The sequence below is a fragment of the Arvicanthis niloticus genome, chromosome 9 (genome assembly GCF_011762505.2).
Source record: "Arvicanthis niloticus isolate mArvNil1 chromosome 9, mArvNil1.pat.X, whole genome shotgun sequence".
NCBI lineage: Eukaryota > Metazoa > Chordata > Mammalia > Rodentia > Muridae > Arvicanthis > Arvicanthis niloticus.
This window is the reverse complement of record NC_047666.1, coordinates 366,970-391,813: the sequence shown is the minus strand read 5'-3', so window position 1 is coordinate 391,813 and position 24,844 is coordinate 366,970. Positions and strand designations below refer to the sequence as shown.

General features: G+C 36.9%; 1 protein-coding gene across 4 annotated transcripts in view; it reads left to right on the top strand.

The window, feature by feature from the left end:
• Snca (synuclein alpha) overlaps positions 1-7,343 on the top strand; it is a 113,591-nt gene extending 106,248 nt beyond the window's left edge. For all 4 annotated transcript variants that reach the window (XM_034511835.2, XM_034511836.2, XM_034511834.2 and 1 more), the window contains exons 5-6: positions 5,727-5,810; positions 6,749-7,343. In XM_034511835.2, coding sequence (XP_034367726.1) covers positions 5,727-5,810; positions 6,749-6,781 — 117 coding nt within the window. In that variant the 3' untranslated portion in view covers positions 6,782-7,343. The remainder of the gene's footprint in view (positions 1-5,726; positions 5,811-6,748) is intronic.
• The last annotated feature ends 17,501 nt before the right edge of the window (positions 7,344-24,844 follow it).

The window sequence follows — 24,844 nt, the reverse complement described above, 5'->3', positions numbered from 1 at the left end:
ACTCATACTCACTGGTTCTGACTGGAGTCTGTCTTTTCAGTTATTTTGGTTGTATCAGAACTCCTTGGGGTCCGGATGACTCTATGATCCTGAGCTCCAGCTACTCTGGGTTCAGTGGCTCCTCTAGGATATTTCAGGATATGGAGTCTCCACAGTGGTAGACCAGCTAGGCGTTTGCTGTTTTGAATGTAGTTGCTCCTCTAGGATGCTTGAGGATATGGTGTCCCCTGCTCTGCTGCTCTGTGGGCCGTGTCCTCTCTAGGATGCCTGCAGCTCTAAGGTCCTTGACCTCTCTTGGGTACCTCTGCAGCTCTGTGGTCTGTGCTTTCCCTAGGGTACCTCTGGACTCAATTTCCAGAGGGGAGCAGATCAGCTGGGAGACTCCTGGAGCCAAAGGCAGAAGGGGAGTGGTTCTCCGCAGGGGCAGGGTCTGGCTGCCAGGTGCCCTCTGGGGGGCTCTCTACTGCCAGTTGTGCTTCTAAGGCCTAGGGTTGTGGGCGGGTTCTTTTACCTTCTGCTCTGAGATCTGTGCCCTCCCTAGAGTGCCTCTGGGCTCAGTTTCCAGAGGGGAGCAGATCAGCTGGGAGACTGCTCAAGCCAGGGTATCTGGGCCAGAGCCAAGTTCATTTTTTTAAATGTGTCCATATAATACATGACTATTTCTCTTTTTAAAATGTGATTTGTAATTTATACACTTGTGGACTTTCCTACAAGGGAAATTTAGTGTGTGGTGTGTATACTTTTATAATTAAATTTACTTGATTATTCTACACACACACACACACACACACACACACACACACACACACAGAGAGAGAGAGAGAGAGAGAGAGAGAGAGAGAGAGAGAGAGAGAGACATCTCCTAATTTTTTTCTCCCTATCACTTACTTCCCTTTCATCCCTATTAGGACCTCACTTCTGCCATTGCCAATAGCCCCATTCCCAGATACATGGCTTTTGGTTTTGTTTTACAACCCATTTGGTTTACTCAGACCCTTTTATGTGAACTTTTGGTTGGGATTGTACATCAGTACGTGATGTCATCATCAGTGGGTATAAAAGTGAAGACAATGATCTACCATTTTCCCAAAACATCAGTAGTAAAGAGTACAGCAGTGAAAGATAGGGTCATCTGAACCCTTCTATCTATTCCTGACCTTTGACAGGCTCACTTTTATGCTTATGTAGAGCAGGCATCTGTAGCTTCTATGAGTTCGTGATTGAAATTCCTGTGACTTGCCAAGGAACACTGTCTCTTTCTTCTGTTCCTTACAATCTTTCTGCTGCTACTTCTTCACTATGTACTGATCCATAGAGGGGATAGGATAAATGTATTTTTTAATGTAGTAATGTACTAACACTCAGTACCTTTTAATCATGAGTCTCTCCATTCAGCATTGTTCACTGGAAGGAGAGGCCAAAAGTAGCATTTGTTTAAATGTATAAACATAAATATTTAGAGGCAGCTTGATACTAAGTGAATTTACTAAACAACACTATTCAGTTCTTCCCAAGGATCTACAATGTTTATAATACTAGATTTGTATTCCCTCATTGGAAAGCAGGTCTTTATTTCAACCAGAAAGCATTTGTTACTTCCCATAGAGTAGTAGCACTAATATATATTGTGCTTGGAAGTTTGGTTTCATAGGTTGTAGAATAAAATAAGTACATTGATGTCTTTTTTATTTTGGGTATCTTGCACAGTAACTTCTATGACTATGAGAGCTAGCCTACAGGGAGAAAGCTTCCAGTTCTGATCCTGATTATTTCTCTGGGTTGTTTTGTATCTTCAGCTATATAGCCTTATCATCTACTTGTGACTGACAACAAAGAAAAATGGCAAGAACCTGTAGTGATTGGTTTTTTTTAGGGGGGGAGGGATTTTTGTGATGAACAACTCAAGAAAACATCCTACTCCTGGTTTGGTGTTTGTTATAATAAACCATGGCTTCTGTGAGAAATTTTGTTCAGCCACATGTTTTTGTTTTTAAATAGATCTATGTTTTTTTTATTTAAAATGGAATTCCAGGATGTATTAGAAGCACTTAAGATGTATGCTTAAAAACATGTTCCTCTATTTTGTCAAAATTCTTTTAAAATTCTTTTAAGTTTCTTCCTTTGTCTTTGTGGCTATTGTTTTCTCCATCTATATGATTTGCTTTATTGAGTAAATTTGTTGCTTTCTTTATTAACGAGTTGATTAACATTGCCTGACATTGTAACAAAATACTGGTCTCATCCAAAACATATGTTAGCATAAGAGCATTGGGGTAAAATCTTGATCTGCAGCTTTCAATGTTATAGGTGTAGATGTTAGGTACTTGATTACCATTGAAAATATCACCATATATTGTTGCAACTGTCTTTCAGAAAGTCAATTTTTTTTAGTTTCTTGTAAATTTTGAAGCAGAGGTCATCTTTTATTTTACTGTATTCATCCTGGCAGCTAGTACATTATGTTCTTATGCTAAATGGCACTGTGGAGGTTAAAAGTTATTGCTTATAGTGGACAATAATTTCCAAGGTCCGTTGGAAATTCTGATCAGTTCTGATCTTACCTTCTTGCTTTCATTAATAGTCCATGTTTTCTGTATGGTAATTTTGCCACCAAGAATTATCTTATACAAAATATTTTGTGGCGAACTTCAATGAAGATTATGATGCAAGTTATGCATAGGGGCAGGTAAAATGAAAGCTATACATGGGAGTCAAGTAGTATACAAGCTGTGCATGGAGAGACAGAGTGCAGGCTATGTATTAGGGGCCATGAAGTTGCAAGACATTCATGAAGGCTGGGCAGGATACACACTGTGCATGAAAAGACCAGGTAGCATGAAAGCTATATTTTAGGAATTAGGAAGATGCAAGGCATGCATGGAGGTGGCAGGTGGGATATAAGCTATGCATTTGGAGGCCAGGCAGGATGAAATCTCTATATTAAGGTTAGAAAGATATAAGTTATGAATTAAGAACCATGAAGAATACACAGGCAATAGGGGTAGGGACAAGGTGGGATATAAGCTGTGCATTAAGTGCAATCTGAGCTACTGGCTATGCATTAGGGATGCAGGATGTAAGGACCAAGTAGCATGCATGCTGTATGTTCAAGTCCAGGTAGTATACAAGCTATGCAAAAGAAGCCAGGTGGTATTTATACAAATCTCTCTAAAAATGAGGAGGTACATATTTGATATTCTTCCTTCAGAATTTTGACAACCTTCTCTCCAGGCTGATGAGCCTGTCCTTTGCATAGCCACAACATGTGTACTAACACCTTGACCTGTACTATATCCTCTATTTTTTCCCTTTGGCAGGTGTTTCCCACATGCCAGTTACCCATCAGTGTGTTTTATAAGTAAAGAAATTCTTGCCTTTTTATTTAGACAATATTGCTATTCTTCTGAGTATGTATTTATATTTTGAAAGACATAGTGTTCCCCTGGAACATGTGCACAGTTAAATTTATGGACACGTCTGTGTTTTTACTTTTATTACAGAAATTACGGGTCCTTTATGATTTATGGAACCCTTGCCTACAAACTATTTCTTGAATATCTTAAAATAAAAAAAGAAACTTTGATAAAGATAATTCCTTAAGAATTTGTGAAACACAGTGTTACCTAAATGAATGCCAAGAGAGAACAATCTTTTTAGCTTAAGAAAAAGTAGTACTAAGAAACACAAACACATATACTATGTTTTTTTTAAAAGTAACCAACAATCATTGATTTACAACTTGGCTGATATTATGATTAAAATTGACATGAATGTGTTTTAATTGATTGTAGTGCATGGTAAACCCAGGAAGGAATCGCTAAGCAACATCCAGCATTATCTGGCTGAACTTTGAAGGACAGTTATCCCCTTATACACATGGACACCCACAGTCTGTGACATCCTCTTCTACTCATGCAAGAATATCAGAGTTAGCAGCCCTCAGGATTAGCCTTCCATATTGTTTCATCCAGTTTATAATATAAATCTCACAGTTTACATTAGAAAATGCATTGAACAGGTGGCTTACTATATTTCCTTTATATGAGCTGTATAAAAAGAATGTAATCATCAGTTGGAGAGGTCCACTCTATTACTTGTTTCTCCCAGTTATATACAAATGAAAAGATCTCTCTGCTGTCTTTTTTCACTAAAGTTAGTTGATGCTGAGGAGTGGTAACATGCTCATGTTACCATGCATGTGGGTAACATGCATGTGGGTAACATGCATGTGGGTAACATGCTCAGAGTCACAAAAGATTGCTAAATTAGGCTAGAATTGTAATGCTCATCTTGTGATCAAGTTCTGGTGCTGAACCACTACACAACAAAAAGTTGGATTCTTATACAATCATGTAAAATACTGTTACTCTACATTTTGAAGTGAGGTGTTTTGGAGAGAGTTTGAATTTTATTTAATGGATAAACAAAGTGGAATCTCTGGGTTTGTAAACAGAAATTGGGGATATCTATACATCAGGATAGGATGATCTATAAGCTGCACTGCCCATGTTGCCAAAAGAATGATCTTCAGAGTCTAATGTTGCTTTAGTGTCAACCATTATTTCTTCCTCTGCCCACTTGTCCATCATGCTATGATAAAAGCAGAGGGAGAGAACATTTACACTAAGCATATTGTCCACAGAAGCTGAGCATCCTTTGATCGTTTTGAATGAGCCTATTTAGACTCTAGTTGCAACTCAGCTCTTTGAATATTTACTGAACTCTATCCTTCAATAATTACTTTGGTGGAACAATAGAAAGGAACAAAAAATCTTTGATGGTGAAGACAAATAAGCCACATCATGTCAAGCTGAATGCTAGGGTATCTGCATTGTGAGAGATAATCTGAAATTTTGTCCAACCATATCTTTGGTTTATTTTTTTAACTTAAAATATGTATAATTTCAAACTTTAGATTTCTGAAGAGAACTATTTTTTGGCAGCATTTAAAAATGAATTATTTGGGCTGGAAATATAGTTCAATGGTTAAAAGCTACGTGTTTTTCATCGCAAGTACCCTAGTTTATATTCTAGCATCCATAAGGAGAATCACAACTGTCTATGACTCAAGTTCCAGGGAATGTGATGTCTTCTTCAGCCCTCTACATTCACCACACATGCACATAGTGAACACACATACACACAGGGCAAACATGCATACACATAAAATAAGAGAAAACAGTGACAAAACTTGTACTTTACCTTATCAAATTTAGGGAAAATAAAAAATAATGATTTGTCTGTCAATAATTGTTTTACTTTCTTGGAGCTTTTTACTTTTCCAGCCAAACGCTATGTAGGTTCAGTCTACAAATGCAAAAGTCCTGTTTAACATTACACCAATAATAACTTTTCCATATTAGAAAATTAACATGATTTCAGAAAAATTGAATATATTACCATTATTTGATTCAACATTATTCATTGACTACAAACCATTGTTACTATAGCATTGCAGTTATGGGGCAAACTTACAGACTTTAGTTTTGGCTACTTCCAGGGTAATGAGTTACCTGGGCAAAACCTTTGTACTCTTCAGATTGGTAACCCATGTTTGTACAGTATTTTTTCCAGTGGTTTGGTACAGATAGAATCCATCTGAAGAATGCACTTCTGATAACACTCCTTGCAGCACCTTGAAGATGTGTTTGACATAGATGTTTTTTCAAGCTGTGTTTCAGAAGTTAACTCACTATCTTATTGGGCTTTCTCTTTCCCCTCTGTAGGGTGAAGAGGGGTACCCACAAGAAGGAATACTGGAAGACATGCCTGTGGATCCTGGCAGTGAGGCTTATGAAATGCCTTCAGAGGTAAATGCATTATTTATATATATAAATACATTATACAAATACAGAAAACTAAAAAAAAAAAAAAAAACTTTAGGTGTATAATTAGAATCATACCAACATGTACCATCAAAACTCTACCACTATTAGATATCTCTCATATTATAGTTTGGGTAGTTCAAACAAGAAAAGGTTTTAGAGGAAATTATTTTAATCTTAGTGGGAGAGGGTAAAAGAGTACCAGAGACAAAGGCAAATGGAAATGTCTGAGCAATGGGCAGTTATGAATCATGCTTAAAAAACAGAAAAAAAATGATAGACTAAGGCTGAAGATAATTAACTTTATAGAAAAACTTTAGAGACTCAAGTTAATTTTGTCATTTAAGTGTATATATACATTTGAAAAAAGAGTTTGATGATAGGTTTACCTTAACAGCAGAATCCTGATATAATTAGACTTAATTTTGGAGAAGGCTATCACATTCAGTTACATTGGGCCATTACTGTTCTGAATGTTATCTTGATTTTGTCCAGGAGGCTTGGGCTTTAGAGTGAAAGAGTCTGCATGCAAGCCTTCCATGAAGGTGGAGTATCCTAGTTGGGGAGAGAAAGGAGAAGGTCGAGCTCTGGAGGAGGCTTTATGCAGGTTAATTAGAGGCTCACAGCTCAAAATGCAGAGCAAAGGAGATAATCCAGAACCCCACCTAATTTATATTGCAGGATGAGATCACAGATCAAATGATATATATAGAATTAGGCCTAATAATCTCTGATGACCCCTATAACTTACAGATGATATGTATGAAAAAAACCAATAAATGTTCATGACAGATAAGTTTCAAACAGTTCTGAGGATCAATTTCATCTGATTGGGAGGCTAAGCCCTCACTCCTGTGAAGCAGACAGTTGATATCTGTCACATCACTGACAAAGCATGCTGTTATTTTTTTCCCTGATGTTAGGAAGGCTACCAAGACTATGAGCCTGAAGCCTAAGAATATCGTTGCATCCAGTGTCCTAAGATCTGCTGGCTGCTCTTCCATGGTGTACAAGTGCTCAGTTCCAATGTGCCCAGTCATGACCTTTTCTCAAAGCTATACAGTGTGTTTCAAAGTCTTCCATCAGCAGTGATCAGCATCTTCTACCTGCCCCTCAGCATCCCGGTGCTCCCCTCTCACTACAGTGAATACATGGTACCTGGGTCTTGTGTGCTGTGGATATTGTTGTGGCTTCACACCTAAAATGTTAGAAGAAACTTAAAACACCTAAGTGACTACCACTTATTTCTGAATCTTCACCGGTTTTTGTTGTTGTTGTTGCTGTTCTTAAGAAATTGTGATTTGCTCTAAGAGTTTTAGGTGTCCTTAATGATTCCTTCTGTCTAAGAAGAATGACGTGATGTGAAATTTGTTAATATATATTTTAAAATATGTGAGCATGAGACTATGCACCTATAAATATTAATTTATGAATTTTACCATTTTGTGATGTGTTTTATTAACTTGTGTTTGTATATAAATGGTGGAAATTAAAATAAAACATTATCTCATTGCAAAATCTTTTTCCTGTTCTGTTTTACTTTAGTGACAAAATCATGCGTATCAGGAAAATGAACATGAAATGACAAATGACACAATGAACAGGAAATGAAAAGTTTTAACACTGTTTTAAGGAACTAAGAGAATTTAGAGATGGAAAATTCACCCGCAGAAAGGATCCTCCAGTGCCATTGCACACAGCCAGCTTGATCTACAGTTCTGCTCTGAACTGTGGCTAAACTGAGAAACACTTCAGTGGAACTAAAAAGTGTGAGGGATAGTGACTTTTTACATATTCATAAGACACCTTAGCATATCAGAGGCAGGCTGTGAAAGAACCTGCTTAATTTGAAATTTATTGCATTTGTGTGTGTGTGTGTGTGTGTGTGTGTGTATGCAAGAATGCAGGAAGTACCTTAAAATTCCTCAGGGACTCTAGTCAGCAGGCTACATATATGATACCTTAGCAGGTATGCAAATGCAAAAGAAAAATAGAACAAAAGGAAATAGTAATTTGTGAATAATAGGGATTTGGGAATATTTTTTAGGAAAACTTTCCTTAGATAGAATTAATTGTCCATGAATGTAGACAAAATCTTGACTGACTGAAAAATTACTCAGTTCATCTTTCTAATTGTTCAGGACAAAAACAGCAGTGTCGTGGTGAAAATCACTTGCAAAAAACATACTTTCTGTAAATATTGTAGTTTATGTATGGTCAGGAGTACATGATACATGTTGAGCAGTGACAGGAATGGAAGAAGAGTGGGAGACCATGAAGATAGCACCACTGGAAATTTCTTCTGCCCAGTTGAGAAAATACTATGGAGTGCTCAGTTGCACATGTGCTTTGACACTGGAAATATGTTAATTCCTTATCTAATTTAAGTTTCCTTGAAGTTGGTGAAGGATTCATTATTAAGATAGCCCAGATGTTGTTTAGGGTATGCTTAAAACTTACTAAAATTACCCTTTTTTTCAAAAAGAATCATTCAAAAAGAGAATCATGGGTTTGAGACACTGTCTCAGGAACCATATACAGATAGTTTCTGTCTTTAATTCCTGACAGAGTACTTTAAAATAATTGTGATTTTGTGAGCTATATGGTTACTAAGTGTGTCTCTTATTCTAATACCTGATCTATCTATCTATCTATCTATCTATCTATCTATCTATCTATCTATCTGAAGTGTTTATAAAAAGATAAAGAGACAAAGAGAGTATGTTCTGCGTGTGTGTGGAGAGGTATGGGGGAAGGGGATGTCTCAGTGTGCCCATGCAGAGGCATCTCTTCCCCCTGAGGGACCAGTCACACAATGGTATAGTATAGAATAGAGTTTATTCAGGGCACCAGGAGGTGGGCCAGGAGGGTAGCAGAGGCACACACACATACACACACACACACACACACACACACAGAGAGAGAGAGAGAGAGAGAGAGAGAGAGAGAGAGAGAGAGAGACAGAGACAGAGACAGAGAGAGACAGAGACAGAGAGAGAGACAGAGAGAGACAGAGAGAAAAGAAGAGGCCTGCGATGACCACATGGAGAGAGGGGGAAGGGAAGAGGGGCAAGGGGACAGAGAAGCTAGAGGCAAGAGAGCAAGAGATTAAAAGAGTAAGAGTAAGAGAGGAAGAGGGAGCAAGCAGACCTTTTTATAGTGGGCCAAGCCTACCTGGCTGTTGCCAGGTAACTGTGGAGGTGGAGTTTATACAGAATACTAACACTATCTATCTATCTGTCTATCTATCTATCTATCTATCTATCTATCTATCTATCTATCTATCTACCTATCATTCATCTATCTATGGTTTGGACAGAGCTCCCAAAGCTGAAGAATTTCTTGACTCTTGTTCTGATGAAATACATACAATTTGGCTTCTGAAGCTGGCTGATATATAAGAGTAAAGCACTATATTTTCCTCAATCAGCACAAGTGTAGCAGAAGACATCTCTGTAAGAAAAATGGGCAAAATGAAGAGCAAATTTAGCTAACTAAAGTTTGGCATGATATATGATTATTCAAAAGTTAAAAGCTAAAAATACAAAGAAACCATATTTTTATGGTTGAATTTTGTGGAAAATAGTTTTTTAAATCTATGGTTAACTTAAAATGTCATATAACTAAATGGCAATATACTGGAAGGGCTAACAAATCCTGTTTGTGTTTGCCTTGCTTCTATTAGCATTACTTCCTTTGAAGGTGGGTAGTTATTCCTTGAGGGTCTTTAGAGATGAAAAGGTTAGAGAGAGGAAGGGAGAAAGAGAGAGAGAGAGAGAGAGAGAGAGAGAGAGAGAGACAGAGACAGAGACAGAGAGCAGAGGGAGGGAGGGAGAGAGAAAGAGAAAGAGAAAGGGAAAGAGAAAGGGAAGGAGTGAAAAGGAACTTTCTTATTCCAAAGCTTTCTGTTTCCATCAGTTTCAAATATACAGCAAGCCAACGTGTGAATGTATTTCAAGTCAGGTATTCTGAGCCCTTGTTCTGAGTTCTGGCCTTGGCCAGCAGAAATACCAAACCATGTTTAGAAACTGAAAGGTTTTTTTTATCAAATCATAATTTTTACTTTTTAACACAGGGGTTATAAACACAGACATGCAGGATGTGGGGAAGGGGATGACACAGGACCATAGGTGTTCAGGGGGAGTACAGATATCTTTCAGAACAAGGTATCAACTGGGTGAAGGTTCTGGGGACAGGCCCTATTCTAACGCTCCAGGAAGGGAAAAGATCTAGACCTTAAGATCCATCTTCACTTTCTTTGTAAAAGTCCCTAAGTCAGGGCTTAGACAGCTTCTGGGCAAGTGAGAATCCAGAGATGTCTTGAGGTTCCCAACACACATCTACCACCTTGCCCATTGCATCTTCTTAATCTGGTTGTCCCTGGATTCTATCTTTTGCAATAAACTGATTATATACTGAGCAAGTTGTGAACCACTTCTGAAATGTTACTTGCCTAATATAAATTTAGGTGTGATTTTTTTAAAAGATTTATTTACTTATTTTATGCATATGAGTACACTATAGCTCTCTTCAGACACACCAGAAGAGGACATAAGATCCCGTTACAGATGGTTGTGAGCCACCATGTGGTTGCTGGGAATTGAACTCAGGACCTCTGGAAGAGCAGTCAGTGCTCTTAACCGCTGAGCCATCTCTCCAGCCCTTTAGGTGTGATTTTAACACATAATTTTAGATCATTTAATTTTTAAAACTACACCAAGAAATTGAATTTTCTTTCTTACTTATTTCATGATCAAGATTAAGTACCTACTGGCTAAAGAGTTTGATCAATACTACCTCCCTAGTTAGTGGAAGGATCTGGAGTCTCAGCCTTTACAGAGTCTCTAGAGGAAGAATGTGCTACTACATGAGAGAAATTTCTAGATGTCTAAGCAGTAGTGTGGATTCTACTGCTCAAGGTACAACTATTGGGATATTTCTATTTTTCTTCAGGTGCCTTTCCGTTATAATAATTTTATAACTAGAGAGATATTTCTGATATTAGATAATATAGTCACCCATTGATATGTATTTTATTGTAATCAAATGATGTATTTCCTGATGATCCTCCTCATTTATTTCCAATACAAACTGAAATATTGATGTAATCATAGCAATAGTCTACCACAGGCAAGCTTGGTCATGTCCCCAGTGAATCATTGGTATTTGGATTCTGCCAAATGGCCAAAGAAATAGATAAATTCATTCTTAATTATGAACTTTAATTGTGTTTATTTATCAGTGAAATAACGTAGTGTATGAATGTATTACCACAGTAAGAAAATGAGCTAAGAATTTCCATTGGGTAATGATAATGATACCTTAATATTTTGGGATAAACTTCTAATTTCTAGGTACATTTTGATACTGTAAGACCATATTTTTATAGTTTGCTAAACATAAGATAGAAGGACTCAAAATGTAGCAGAACAGATATAGCATCAGAACTTTTTAAAAGGTGACTTTGCTTCCCATAATCCCAATACACTCATCTAAAATTTCTTTTTCTTTGCTACTCCTATGGTCACTGTGTTTATCTTACATCTCATATTAGAATCAGTTAAAAACATTTCTTCAAAGAGCTTTACTTTGACTCTATAGTAACACTTGTTCAGTGTCACTATTGTTTATACAATTTAATTCTAAAATCATTCAGGATTATAAAGGGGATTTCAAAATGCTGCACCAGAAACTAGAGATGAATATCCTGGGCTGACTCTGCTTATGAAAATGTATCCTTGCATTCCCTGAAAGGTCAGTGACCAGAATTTCCCATTGTTTCTATAGCAACACAACAAGACATGCTGCCTTAGAAATTTGTTGCATTTTAATTAAGTTACTCCAAGCCTTCTTGACTGCCTTTGTAGGTAAATAAACACCAGATTTATATTGTGAAAGAGGTAGACTCTAACCCATGTTTATAAATATTGAAGTTAAGCTGGGACATAGTAAAGTCAAATCTAAGCGAATATAGTAGCAAATTTGTGTGTTTATCTTAAGAATGATTTAAAATTCTTAGAATAGACAATGATGCATTCCTTGGGAGGCTTGCTAGGGGAGTGTTGAAGACCCAGATTTCAAAACAAGACCATTAAAGATTGTCTTACCTATTGCTAGTTATACTTAAAACAAATTGTCTGATACCCAGATGAATACTTCTATTTATCGGCCAAAAAATAAAATTCATACAGCAATGTACGTCAAAACATTGCTGCACAATATATAAATATTATGTATAATGCTTTGGATTATTGCTGGCTGACAGAAAATGATCAGTGAGCCTGTGCTGCTATTACTACTTAGAATAAGTTATATTCTTAGAGTTCTGTAAGAAACATGATGTCAGATATGCTCAGTTATATAATTTATATCTACTCTTAATAGAGAATATCAAAGTTCTGATAATATTGGAACTACTTTGGGGACGAGAGCCAGAAGCTATTAACTTACTGATGTTGGAATATTTTAATAGTTTAATAAACAAGAATGCTACCATATATAGACTTAAAGGAGTATTGTTAAACTATTAGAACAATGATAAATTGCTGAGAGGTAAATATGTGTATTATCCATAAACAGTGTGTTGATGAAGCACATCTATCTTTAGAGCCAACTACATTCATCAAGTCACTTAACTTTTCAACCAGGTGACATGATAAACTGATAGAAAGAGAAGTATATATAAGTATATAGTATTTAGTGCACTTATGTATGGATTAGTATTCTGGTCATGATAGTAAATTGAAACCTCATAGTAAAAAATATTATGGTGAAATTAAAGCACTGACCAAAAATCATTGCTCTATAAACTAGAAGGAAAAAAAGCTTTAAAATTTGTCCATGAATTCCCCTTAGATTCCACAGTCTAATTCATTTCTCATTTTCCTTTATGTTCTTCCCCTTGAGTTAAATGTTTGATCCAAAAGAAAGTAATGTCTAGATAAGAACCTCTACATTACACCTGAAACAGCTGAGATGCCATAAGGTGTATTTCCAGGGAAAATATTGCTTGTTTTCTTTTATTCTTATGGTTGCATACTATTCAAAGAGAGTTACAGATGAGGTAGTTTCTGTGGCAGCTGCCTGTGGACCTCCCTAAGGGCTGGAGTTGGAAGTCACTGAGTAGGACAGTATAAACTTGGCATGTCACACTCTGGCCCCTGACATTCTTTCACAGTCTCAGAAACTAAGAATAGCAGAATATTGTTATTTAACATTATCACTCCTAACAAAGACTGACTCTTAAAAAATATCTCTATATACACATCATGTCTGTTGTATGTAGCCTCACCCAGTTTGTTGGGCCTAACAGGAGGTCTAATCTCCATTCCACCTCCACCCTTCAGTCATGTACACAGGTGGAGCAGGCGAACAGGCCCTAGAGAGATTTACATACAAATGAGGTACCTGAAGGCCAGAGGTGGAGCCGATTAAACATTCCTCCCCAGCCCCTCCCCCTTCTCCCCTCCCCTTTTAACTCAGGTCCATCCTGGGTTTGAGGGGATATGCATCCAGACCCATCCACCATCCGCCATGTGAATAAAACAGTTTTGGAAACCCAAGGGCTTCCTCCTGTGTTGGGGCTGCGCCGCTATGAGGAACCGTGAGGAGCCAGAGAGAGGCTTTTAGTTAATGAACTGCCAGGCCCAACTTCCAGCTGGAGGAACCCAGAGCCGACTACCCACAGCATGGCAGGAGGAACCCTGGGATCCCCAAGCCTTTTTTCCCCACACCAGTTCTCTCTATAAATGGTAGGACCAGTCTTCAGAGGTTGCGAAGTATATGTAATTCATCAGGACTGGCTCTTGCTGTTAGAGATGTAGTGTCATGTTGAATGATGAGAAACTGTCAAGTGTTGTTGGCAGATATCCCTAGCCATCAGCCTTGAGAGACCTTAGCAGCTTATGCAATAATTTCCTTGAGGCAATTTCCTGAGCATGATGAATAAAAGGATAATTACAGAGATAATGCTTTTCTCATAACCTTATAGATCTCTAAGCTAAGTGAAGATATAAAGACAAAGGTTAGTGTTGTTAATAATGAACTAATGATTTAACAATCACAGTTTGTGCTAAGAAAATATACTAGTACATATCTGATGCAGTTCTAAGGAGTCTAGCACATATCAAAGCTGTGTCTCATGAGAGATGTGGGTATCACTATTATGATGGCTGTCGTGTGGTGACAAGAGACATTCAAATGCCACACTTTACTTGTCTTCTCCTTCCAGATCTAGTTTCAAGCCATTAGAAAGATCCTTAGATCATTGTTCTTATGATAGTTTCTGGATGCACTAGAAATAGATTTTTTTGTTTCTTCCAGAGTAATTCTTCTTTGAATAACAATGACTTCAACTTCCCTTTTTATAGATGGTAACTTCAATTGACAGATTTTAATTGACTTGAGTTCCTGGAGCAGTTCCTCAGCTGACAAGCTTCTCCATCCCACTCCTCCCACCCATCACAGCTTACACAGACCCATCTGTCTTAGTTCCATATTATATTAAGAACAGATATGTCCATATCTGGCATTTAACATGTTATACCTATGTAACATTTTCAACCTTAAATACTAACTTTATACATGTATCTAACTTGTCTCCAAATAATATTTGCTTACAATGTAACAAACAAGTAAGTTACCAAAAGCCAGACACAAAACGTTACAGTGAACTGTAAAATAAGGCTGATTATTTTAATGTTAAAAAATTTCTAATTAGTAGAACAATTAACTAATTTTCTGTAGAATGTAACTACAGAACATATGGTAGATAATAATTAACCAAACGTCTATTATTAACAAATGTCTATTTTAAGACAAAGCACAACCAAATGCCCTTCCAAATTATACTTCCTAATAATCAAGTACATCTTTATCAGAATTTTTTCCCTGAAGAAGAAATACTGGGACCCCCCAGACTTACTAACACCAAAGTATTTAAACCAGCTGTACTACCTTCCTCTTAAGTCTAAGAGTTCAAACACACCAGGACATGTTTCAGATTGTTGGTTCTGCTATGCTTCCAAAAGCAGTTACCCTGGTCCCTTGTGCCACCTAGGTAATGACAGAACTAAAAACACTAAAACACTTTTCCTTAAGAAAAAGGTCCAGTGGAGTGATCTGTCTACCTTCTCAAGGAATAGTAATTGCGTTAGGGTACAGAGGTACCGATGCTATGAATCATACTGGAAGAAAAATTATTGTCAAATTGATTTGTCAATGTCTGGAAAGATTATTGATATATAACAATAGAAAATGTGTCAATAAATTGTGAATTTATGTTGAACAAAATACCACAAAAGTTGAAAGGTAAAGGCGCATATGTGCCATTTACCAGACAACAAGAAAGTCTGAGGACAGAAAACATCATTACACTAAGTGAGGGGTTCAAAAGTAGAATTCCAGAGCTTTCCATGAATTGATTACAGTATAAAATGCTATTTCTTGATGATACCATATACTTGAATTATACAACATGGAGAAATCATGACTGTACTGACCTGGAAGTTTCATCCCCTCCTGGTTAGATTTCATAGTGTTGGAAGGTGCTATGCTTCCAACTGCAACAACAGTACACACAAAACCATTGCAAGCCCCGGCCAGACCAAATCTCAACATGGAGATAGGAGTTGGGCACAAAATTTCACTTTTAACTGTGGCTCTATAGGTAAAATTTATCTACTGGGAGAGGAAGAGATAGTTTTCTCTAAAAATGTCCTTGGTAAGTTAACCACACTCCAGTGAAAGGCCACACATCCAATAGCAGTTGTATAGCACAAATTGGTCTTGATGTGTTAAAAAAAAAAGACACAAAGTTGGGTGGGTAGGGATGGGGGATCTGGGAAGCACAGTAGGTGGTGAATGAATGTGATCAAAACATGAAACCTTCAAATAAGTATATATGTATGCGTATGTATACATATATACTACTAAATTAATAAATTACTAAATTACTCAGACGCAGCACAAGCATTCAGCCAGGTAAAAAGCAAATTCTTATGATGCTCTTGAAACTTTGAGAAATGGACAAATTTCTGTTTTTAGAATACAGTTTATGTTGTTGTTATGAAGAGCTTTGTTAAAAAACAAATATTCCTGCATGGCAATCCAAGGCAAAGAAGGAAGTTGGAACTTCATTTGTCACATTCACAGGATTCACAGTATCTGAGACCCAGTGCATACTTCAACTTTCTTTTTATCTGGGAGAAACTAACAATTTGCAGCATACAAATCTCAAGAAGAAAACTGCTTGGCACAACCTGGGAAAGTTAGGGTTTCAAGGTGGAGATTTGCTACTTCTTTAGTTTTCATTTTGGTTAATGAATTTATTTTCTTGACTCGAAAAAAAAGTCATGAGTGCGGTTGTTTTAGTGACAAACCCTACGTAGTAGCCAACTCAGAATAGCTTAAAGGATACAATTTGATGAAGTCTAAAGTGATAAAGTATACAGAAATGGAAAGTTTTGAACTTCGGACTCTAACACAGCTGGGAGAAGAATATCTGTTCTCCATGGTCTCTCATAGCAAATAAATAGTTCTGGCAGTGCACCTCACCACAGAGAAGTTAATCTTTTTTTGTCTTCACTCAGCCCTACACAAGCATTGCCCCAAACTTGTGGACTGTCTCAAAATTAGAGATTCATATGACCTTTTAATTACTCAGCACCTTCATAATACCCAGCACTGAATAACTTGCTGTTTTGAATTTGCATAAACTTTTTACACTCAATACTTTATTATTTCAGAAACTATTAATGAATCCCACTCTACAGAAGGCTAACATGCCAGGATCTGACTCTAAGAGGAAACACACAAAATTCTTCTCTAAGGCTAAGGATTCATTCCACTTTATTCCCTGAAACCACTATGTTTATCTTTATTTCCGGATATTTCTTATTGCTATAGGTCGTAAAGTAATTGTAGGATAAAAATTTGATATAAATGTGTAGGAAAGTAAACATCAAATGCTATGCCGAAACATTAGGCAATAAGAACAGAACATAAAATCAAGTATAAGCTCATCAAATTCCTGGACATATTTTCAGAGCCCTTATATCAGTCTCTGTAGCTTCTTCCTCACAGGAATTATCTGCATGAAAATGACTCAAGTCATTAGACATTATGTTTCCATGTAAATTTTCTTATACCAGATATATTAAGGTGGAGACAAAATCTGATTGTATATTCACTGAATGTCACAATTTATCATTAAGTCTTGTTATATTATTCAAGCATGTGATTAATATGTAAGTATAGGAGAGACAACCTTTCAAGTGCTTCCCATAAAGCACAGTGACATTTGCTTTTGAAATGCTCTCTCTCTCTCTCTGCCTCTCTCTGCCTCTCTCTGTCTCTGTCTCTGTCTCTGTCTCTGTCTCTGTCTCTCTCTCTCTCTCTCTCTCTCTCTCTCTCTCTCTGTCTCTCACTGTTCTTTAAACCATCACCAAATCATCTTGATCCTTTAAATGCAGGGACTCTAGGTTAATAAAAAAGGGAAACATTGGTAAGACAGAAAAGCATCAGTCATCTTAGGACAGCATCAGCTTGAAGATGAAAGTGCTTTTTTTTTTAATTATGTTTGACATTTTCCATATATTTTGGGAAGGTCTTCCTGATCTAAAATTGTAGCAGATGGAGAAGCAGCAGGTGTGAATTCAGCAACTACACAAGAGACAAGACTGCAAACTGGGCCAGCTACATAAGGCCTTCCTCACTTAAGATTAGCACCTAGACTTACTTTTAAAAAGATAAAGGTCGTGTGTGTGTGTGTGTGTGTGTGTGTGTGTGTGTGTGATGTGTATATGTGAAAATTGTATTAAAATGATGAGAGTAGAGTAGATTTCTGTATAACATACCATAATTTGGAAACTAGAGCCAGGGCCTGCATAGGCTTCACAGCATTAAGAGACACCATAGAAAAAAGAAAATTGAACCATGGTCACTGGCAACTGGCTACTGCAAAAAACCTACAGTTGTGATGTTTGGGAAGAAGAGATATGACTTCAGCATTCCTGTAAAACTACAATGGAAGCCAGAGCTATTCTCACTCTCTGTCACAATGGTGTTCTCACCATAAAGCTACAATCACTGTGCTTTATTTAGCCTCAAGACTTTCTTTTCCAAGAGACAAATTCTGGCTTATTCTACAAGTTTGACTTGGTGGTTTGAAATGATAATCATTATTCTTTAGAGATGTGGACTTTTTTTTTAATTGAGTTTTTCAGTATAATATATTCTGATCCTAGTTTTTCTTCCCCCATTCCCTCCAAGATCCTCCTCACCTTCTCACACATCTAGCAGCATGCCTTCTCTCTCTCTCTCTTCTCTCTCTCTTCTCTCTCTCTCTCTCTCTCTCTCTCTCTGAAGCAAACAGTCAAACAAATTATTTTTCAATGAAAAGAAAAAAACATATTATAGAAGCAAAATACCAGTAAGATAAAAGATGTTCAAATCAAGCAATATGAGATAAAATGATCCCCCAAAAAACCACTGAGTTTATTTTGTATTGGCCATCTACTACTGGGCATAAAGTCCCATCAGTTAAATAGGCTAACCCCAAACTCATGGACTTAAACAACTTAATTCCTCATCTCCCACGAAGCTGAGACTACGGGTATGTACTACCATGTACTGCTGTTTTGAAGTTATTAGAAAAACAAACAGATTTTCCATTTCTCTAACATTTCTATTTCACCAAACTTGGTCCTGTTTTTGTTTCATTGTTTTAAAGTTTTTATATGTTATTTAAATAATCCTAGGGAATATTCATAGGCTCTGAGCATTACATATAAATTTAGATTTTGAGCATTAATTATATGCTTTTAGATAGTAATTAAGATTCACTATAACTAAAGTACTGTTAGAAAAATCTAGAGTTCCATCTTCTCATCTTCAGTGGATTAAGAAGAATTCATAAAAAATTCAAAATTTTAAGAGCAAGATGCTATCAAATTAAAATATTGTCTAAATAGATATATTTATATCATAGTAATTCCTTCTATTACTACTGTGAAGATTGCTTTAAATATAAGTAAATAAGACCTCAAACAATAAGAGATTAAGGCAAAGGGGTAAATAATTTTTGAAATAAATTTGTAAGCATTACTACTAATGCAGAAATATTTTCTTGTACTTCCTATTAGATAGAATTTTATAATTTCCAAAATGTGTTTTGATTCAGAATAACTTCATGAACATAGTTTTAAGTTAGGTTGCAAAGCAGCAAGTAAGTGAAATCTTACCTCATTATAACTCACATAGTGGAAAATAACTTAAAAAGTGGATCCCTTGCTGCTTACATGGCTGTGGTAAGTCTATTGCTGAACCTAATGTTGTAGCTTTGGTGATCAATAACAATAGCAGGTAGACTCTAATGTCAGAAGTTTTCACTATAGAAATGCATTTTAAAATATATTTTTTAATTGTGTCTATGAATGTACACACCAGTACAATACTCATAGAGTCTAAAAGAGGATGTTGGATCCTCTGGAGCTGGATTACAAGCTGTTATTATTCACTAGGTGTGTCTGCTAGGATCTGAACTTGGGACCTCTGGAAGAGCACTGAGCATTCTTAGCTATCACTCCAGCCCCAAGACTTTGTATTACTTATATCATAATTCATCATATTTTAGAAGCAGTAAGTCTCTGTAACAGTCGTATCTTTATATATTGCCTTTTCAGGTCATTTAAAGAGCCACAACAAAAGTAAAAAATCACCTACTCAAACAAATGGTAGGAGTAAAACCTTAAATTTTAAATTATCCATGGTTAGATAGAAAAAAATATCAGAAAGAAATCTTAATTTTTAAGAAGGCAGAAAAGTTCAAAGTTCAGGCTTTCTTTTTACCCTGTACAATGGTAGATTAAAGTATCACACTTAAATAATATGCAAATATTGCATTTTACATAAAAGTTAATGTCCATATGTCTATGCAACTTTTTATGGCTGAACATATTTATATTTTGAACCACATCTAAAATGGACATGACCCAAAAAAAGTTAGGAAGCAAGAGAAACACAATTATGTGTAATTACTAGACTTGCCTCATGAATCAAAGACTAACATCTTATTTTTATAGGATGTATTCTCTCTAGAACTGGTTCTCAGAAAGTTAGATAAATATTTAAAAATCTGAAAGGTAAATTAAGCTTCTATACTAAAGTATTTTGCTAACAGTTTTTGATGTAAACTTTTGTATCCTGGGGATTTTCATAGAATGTATTTTGAACTTATTGATCACATATTCCTTGCTGTAACTCCTTCCATATCCATTTTACCTCCCAACTCTTCTCAAATTCATATTTCTTCTTCTTTTCTTATTTTAAATAACTGAGTCCACTCTGTGCTGCCCATATACTCACGAATGTGGGGCCACCCACTGGAGCATAGTTCATGTACCAAAATCAAAGCCCTTAAAGAAAACTCTCTTCCTGAGAGGCCATCAACTGTTCATAGCTTCTAAGTTACGGGTGGGAGCCTATGAACTCTGTCCAACTCCATGTTATGTTGACTGATTTGAAACTGTACAGGTCTTATGTAGGCAACCATAGAGTCTAAAAAAGGAGGTTGGATCTTGTGGAGCTGGATTACAAGCTGCTAGGATTCACACTTGGCAGTGTGTCTGCCAAGATCTGAACTCAGGTCCTTTGGAAGAGCACTGAACACTCTAAACTATGAGTTCATGAGTGCAGTTGCCCTCCAGAAGACATTGCTTTCCTTTGGTCCTACCTGACCTCTGACTCTTACAATCTTTCTGTCCTTTCTTTGATAGTTTATTTGAACAGAATAATAAATGCCAGTTACCCTCAGGGACACGAGTGCTCCCTTGGGTCAGATTTATTATCTCAGGAATGTATTTCCTTCTCTGGGTCAGGCCTTGATACAATAAAAATTATTTTATTATTTCCCATAACATGTGTGCTGCTACTGTAACCATGGGCATATTTTGCTATGCAGGTCAGTATTGTAGCTCCTGAGGTTCACAATTGGGTAAGACCTTTGATGACTTTTCTTTCTCGGGAACTTACATATCATATTCCATTACTATGAGTGCTAGCCAAAATTGATGAAGCCTTTTGTTTAGTAATAACTTGATACCTGCATATCCTCTGACAGCAGTTAACAATTTAATAAGCATGTTCTCCAATGCATGACATGTATGCAATTGTAATTTCAAACTATGTAAAGGGATACATACATGCATATGTCATATATGCTGGTCATCACCTTTCACTTTGTTTGAAATAGGGTCTCTTGTTCATTGCACAAGCCAGGCTACCTGGCTGATAGATTTCCAGTCAATCTTTTGTTTCTGCTACCCTCTCACCATAGCAATACTGGAACAACAGATGTATGTTTCTGCACCTGGCTTCTACATAGATTGTGGAGAACTCATATTCTTATACTTGCCAGAAGGCAATGTATTTACTGGGCCATCTTCTCAGCTCTCATATCTGGTAAGTTTTAGTTGGAGAAGCAGTAATTGTGGTTTTGGTACTATGCATTTCTTCAATGAGAATAGCGATGCTTTCTCAAACATGGTAAACATGGTAATTAAGCCAACAAATACACACAGAATGTTCTTTACATTTCCTTTGTTTAACAGGGCAAGGTTGTCCTGTCCTGGTTATCCTTTCAAATTTCTCTCTTACTAGTCAGCTGGTTTACTAGGGGGAAAAGGAGGTATAATAATAACAATCAGGATAGGAAAGATAATGTTGTGCCTTCATGCTCAGGCAATTACATAGTCATATGTAATGTTGTATGAATTTGGGGAAGCTAAGACCTTAATTTTTGCTTCATCATTGTCAGTATCTGAAGTTTCCTCTGGGACAATCAATGTGTACCACACAGACAGATGATTGATTAGCAGATCAAGCACTTGGCTGTCACACTCCTTCAGAGTCCTGGTACAATAGTTTCTAGTGTTACTACTGGGATTAGTATTCCTGATGTTTTATTTCTTCTAAAGTCATAGGTAAAAGTACAGAAAGATAGAAGGGTACAATCTGTCCTTGTCATTCCGTCTCATCTCTATTCAGGACTTCATTAGATTGGCAACTTGGTGGTTTTCAAGTCCCTCTACTCCAGCTAGCGATGTTTCAGGTGTCATTTTCTGGCTCATGTCACCAGTTTGCTTTTTCTATCCTTTGCATTTCACTAGTCTCCCAGAGGGACAAATTTTGATTCAATAAATATTTATGGACAACCTATGTATTCACAAAGACCAGTTTTAGAATCTAAGGATATTAAAAAGAAGCAAAAGATAAAGGTAACTACAGTATTATTAAAGATAAGATGAGTTGTTTTTAAAATGTGTCTCTTTTTTCCTTTTATAGTAATTGAGATATGGCATCTCTAATTTGATTCTTCATTTATTTTTTAAAGTCACTTTAAATTTTTGTTTATTATTACATTTATTTATTTATTTATTTATTTATTTATTTATTTTACAGTCCAGTCATTACCCTCCTCCTGGTCTGATTTCCCACAGTTCTTCACACCATTCTTCCTCTCTCCTGTCTCCAAGAGGATATACCCACTCCCTAATCTACCCCATACCAGGGCTCCCTACTTCCTGGACCTCAAGTCTCTCAAGGGTTAGGTGCTTTTTCTCTCACTGAGGCCAGACCATGCAGTCTTCTGCTGTATATGTGTTGGGGACCTTGTACTGGCTAGTGTATGCTGCCTGTTTGTTTGGTGGTTCAATGTCTGAGAGATATTGGTGATCCTGGTTAGTTGAGACTGCTGGTCTTCCTATGGGGTTGCCCTTATCCTAAACTTCTTCCAGACTTCTCCTCACTCAGCCACAGGGTTCCCTAGCCTCAGTCCATTGCCTGGGTGTTAAGTAATAGCATCTGTCTCATTCAGCTGTTGTTGGGCTGCTTGGAGGACAATCACCATAGGAGCCTCCACTTGATAGATCCCAGTTTGGGCTGGTCACTTGACATTCTTTCCCTCGGGCTCTTCTCCATTTTTGTCCCTGCAGTGTTTTTATAAAGGAACTTCTGGGTCAGAGTGTTTGACTGTGGGATGGCAACCATCTCTCTACTTGATGCCCTGTCTTTCTCCTGGAGGTAGACACTACAAGTTTCCTTTCCCCACTGTTGGGCATTTCATCTAAGGTCCTTCCCTTTTAGTCCTGACTGTCTTCCACCTCAGAGGTCTCTGATACATTCTAGAGGGTCTCCCCACTTCCTACCTCCTGAGGTTACACATTTCCATCCATTCTGCTGGCCCTCAGGGCTTTTCTCCTGTTTGCTCCCACACCCCTCCCAATCTCTGATCATGTTCTCCTTTACCCCTCCCCTTTCCTTCTTCCACCCAGGTCCCTCCTTTCCTCTGTGTCCCATGTTTGTGATTGATTTCTTCTTCTTCCCAGGTGAGATTTAAGCATCTTTACTTGAAACCTTTGACTTGTTAACCTTCTTGAGTTCTGTAATTGTATCCTGGGTATTCTGTACTTTTTAGCTAATACCCACATTTTAGTATTCATAGCAGCCTTATCTATGATAGTCAGAAGCTGGAAACAACCCAGATGTCCCACAGTGGAAGAATAGATACAGAAAATGTAGTTCATCTACACAATGGAATACTATTCAGATATTTAAAATGAGGACTTCATGAGTTTTGCAGGCAAATGAACGGAACCAGAAAAATTATTCAAGGTGAGGTAATTCAGACACAAAAGAACATGTGTGGTATGTATTTGTTGATTCTTCATTTATAAAATGCTAGTTTGGCATTAGCTAGTGGTTACTATAAAAACTGCTACTACTCTTCATTCTTAACATGACAAGAGGTTATCATTATAACATTTTAGAGATTCTGTATTGTTAAAAACCCACTATCAATAGATGACTAAAAACTGATGTCACCTTCAGTTTACTGTGCCCTTCCCTAGCTGTCTTCCACACTTGTCATTAGCTAGAACATAACATTATCAAAACTTAGTAAGGTATACTGAACAATAGAATTGATGAGCATAGTCTAATTATATTACAGTAGGTATATTCATAAAAATATTATCTTTGTAAGCTAGAATGAATGGTGTTTTAGTTTGAATATTGCTCAATTTTTATTTAATTATGGTTAACACAAGCACTTTTATCTGAGAAAACTTTTCAAATAAATCACTCTTAATGCTGTGCTACAGATTAAATTCAGATTGTTCTATCATTATTAGAAAGCTGGAGATATGGCAATGCCATCAATGGTAAACACACACGTAAGTAAGATAAAGATAGGCTGTAGGTGTTAGTTAAGATTCTTATCCTTACAAGTAACAAAAACCATCTGGGTCTATGATAAATAAATCTGTTCTTTCCGAAGATGCTAGAAGATTCCAGAAGAGAAAGCAGAACTCAGCAGAGACACAAAAGGCTTCTGAAGTACCCAGGTCTGTGTACTGCCATTGTGTAACTCAGCTGCCAGTCCAGAAGCTTCTGTGTCTTTCAGTCCCACTTTCCAAATTCTTGTGTTGGTTTGGCTGCCAGAGGTAAATGAGGCATATTAGATACAAGCAACTCAGTAGAACTGTGAGTGGAAAAGCCCCATCACTAGGTGTGAGGTGCAAGTCCCAGATGGTAGAACTCTGAGAGCTACATTCAGGGACTAAGAGCTACTTCTACAACTGAAAAGAAGAGTGGGGCAATTTTTCAAATTGAGTCATACTATCAAAATTGAAAAATATACATTTAAGATAATACATGTTCAGCAGCTAGAGACAGATTATCTCTGTGTTTAGCCTTGTTCACTTTTCCCCTTCTAAAGCAAATACAAGCATCCAAATGCTTTCATTCTTGTTTTGGAAAGCAAACACTGACTTTTAGAAATCATCTCAGTTGGCTTTTTTGTTCATATTTTTCCCTCCTGAGACATTTGTCAAATCTTGGATATAGCAATTGCCCAAAATTTTCTAGGAACTCGAAAGCTTCACTGAAAAGCAATTTTGTAGAATAGAGTAATTTTCTATGTAACAGTATAATTATCAATAATGTCTGGGCTCAATCCTTTT